General features: G+C 56.5%; 1 protein-coding gene across 1 annotated transcript in view; it reads left to right on the top strand.

The window, feature by feature from the left end:
• The window catches only part of LOC105004141 (active breakpoint cluster region-related protein), a 188605-nt gene that overhangs the window by 148470 nt on the left and 37813 nt on the right, over positions 1–2322 (top strand). Inside the window, exons 15-16 of the mRNA XM_010861674.1 lie at positions 171–268; positions 733–864. Coding sequence (XP_010859976.1) covers positions 171–268; positions 733–864 — 230 coding nt within the window. The remainder of the gene's footprint in view (positions 1–170; positions 269–732; positions 865–2322) is intronic.

The raw sequence follows: 2322 nt of genomic DNA, 5'->3' as shown, positions 1-2322 counted from the left end.
ACAACCTAGTCAGTGCCCAGGGAGGGGCAGGCTGCGGGGCCTGAGGCTGGGCGGGCATGTGGATTTGCAGAGCGCCCACGGGAACCCTGGGAAGACTGATGCATGATCCCCCTTCCCTCCTGGGTTCCTGAGCCCTGGGCCTCATTCGGTGTCTCTGCCTGTCCCCACAGACCTGTACTGTACCCTGGAGGTGGATTCCTTTGGCTACTTTGTCAGCAAAGCCAAAACCAGGGTGTTCCGGGACACAACAGAGCCCAAGTGGGACGAGGTGAGTGGTCCCCGCCGGGACCCCGGGCTCATCCCCCACCGTGCCCACCCTGCTCCCGGCGCTCTTGTCCTATTGTCTGGGGATGGCCAAGCCTGCTGCTGGGCCAGCTCTGTCCCTCTGCCCTCCCCTCCCTGCTCATCTGGCTTCTGATCTTGGGTTTGTGTCTAGACACAGGGTTATATTATAGTTCGGGGTCTCCCATCCAAGTACTAATCAGGCCCGACCCTGCTTAGCTTCCAAGATCAGATGAGATAAGGAGCGTACAGTTCAGGGTCTATACTCCCCTTCCTCAGTGATTCCTAGGCCTCCGGAGCTCCAGAGAATGAGGAAGCTGCTCCAGACCTCATGACGTGGTCCTCATGGGCCCGCCTCGCCCCCTCTCACCCTTGCAAAGGTGGGGCCCACCCTTGCTGGGAACCCAGGTCAGCTGCAGGCGTTCAGCATCCTGTCTCGTCTTTCCCCAGGAGTTCGAGATTGAGCTGGAGGGCTCTCAGTCCCTAAGGATCCTGTGCTACGAGAAGTGCTATGACAAGACCAAGGTCAACAAGGACAACAATGAGATCGTGGATAAGATCATGGGCAAAGGGCAGATTCAGGTGAGAAGCAGGCGCAGCCAGGGCACCAAGGCAAGGGTGCCTGGGAGGCAGTGCCAGTTGGGAAGGTGTCCTTCTCTTCTACCTTCTCGGTCAAGGTATTGGCCTTTGTGACTTGGGTTCACAGCTATCTTGAGCAAAGTTCCCCGAGGTCATCATTCTCCCCCTGCTGGAGATGCTGTCGTATTCTAGCCCCAGAAGCCCATGTGTGCCTGGTTCCTTGGGCTTCCGCATCTTGTGCACTCAGGTCATCCACACTCCTGCAGGGTAGCCTGGAAGGATGACAGTGCCACTGTTTACACATCCAGTCTGTGGCCTTCTGATGGCTCTTTTCCAGAAATACTATGTTAAGAAGGATTCTGAGGTTGTATCGTGAATGCTGTGTTAGATTAGCACTGTCTGCCATGGAAGCAGTGAGACCCCAAGCATGTGCCGCTTTACTGGAAGGACTGAGGGTGTAGCTGGGCTGCTGGGGCTGACCTCTGACCCCACTGCAAGGTTTGCTGGGCTTGACTCGCCTGTGCCAGGAGCTTGTTGGCTTAGGGTGGGTCTTGTGGTCCAAGCAGATCCAGATAGGTCCTGAGTCCAGATATATGCACCACCCCAGCTCTTTTTCTTTGCCTTATAAATGTACGTAGGGAAAAGGGCTTTGTTTGCAGCCTGTGAGTTTGGAAATTCTGTTAAAGATGGTTGCTGTTCACTTAGCCTGTCAAGGGGATGTAGGCTTGGAGGCGTGGCGTTTGGTGTGGAGCCGTCCACATTCTGTCTGGCACCTTGCGTGGCCTTGTGCTTATCACACAAGTGGCCTGGTTTGGGAGTGGATTCTTTGACCGTGCAATCAAGGGAATCCGTAACTGACACGCCCTGGGATTGAGCGGTGGGCATTGGGTGCTCTGGGCTTCTTAGCAGCTGTGCCAGGTGTCCTCTGGGTGCAGGAGCTGAAGCTGAATGATGCTTTTTCCCAGGAAGCGTTTGTTCTCTGATGCGCTGCTGAGGCCGCAGAGTTTGGTATCTGACTCTTGGCTGGGTGTCCTCAGAGGCAGTGTCCCCTTGGGGGCTTGTGTGCTCCCCCTACCCTGTCTCAGGCACCTGTGTGTGAACGAGGAAGATGGCACTATTCGGTGGGGGCCCGGCCGTCCGCCTCATGACACCCAGTGTTCCTGAGCATAATCCCTTCTTAATGCTGAGGACCTGCACCTCACTCTTCAGCACCGTCGCCAGGGAGATGGTGCTGCCAGGCAACCAGGAGCCAGTCCTTCATTATTTAGGGAACAGGAGCTGATGCGAGCGAGCTCTAGATTTAGTCCCGGGAAGCGACTTCCTGCAGAATAAGGACTGGGAGCCCCATGTCCACGTCCCTGGGCTGCCCATCTGGCCCCAGGAGATGCCCAGCCAAAAAGCATGACGGTGCCCATGCCCTCCAGGCCATTAGTGGCTATGGGGTGGAAGGGTTAAAATGGG

Source organism: Bison bison, unplaced genomic scaffold (assembly GCF_000754665.1).
Source record: "Bison bison bison isolate TAMUID 2011002044 unplaced genomic scaffold, Bison_UMD1.0 scf7180017864472, whole genome shotgun sequence".
NCBI lineage: Eukaryota > Metazoa > Chordata > Mammalia > Artiodactyla > Bovidae > Bison > Bison bison.
Note: the sequence above shows the minus strand (reverse complement) of the source record. Positions and strands in the feature narration are given on the sequence as shown.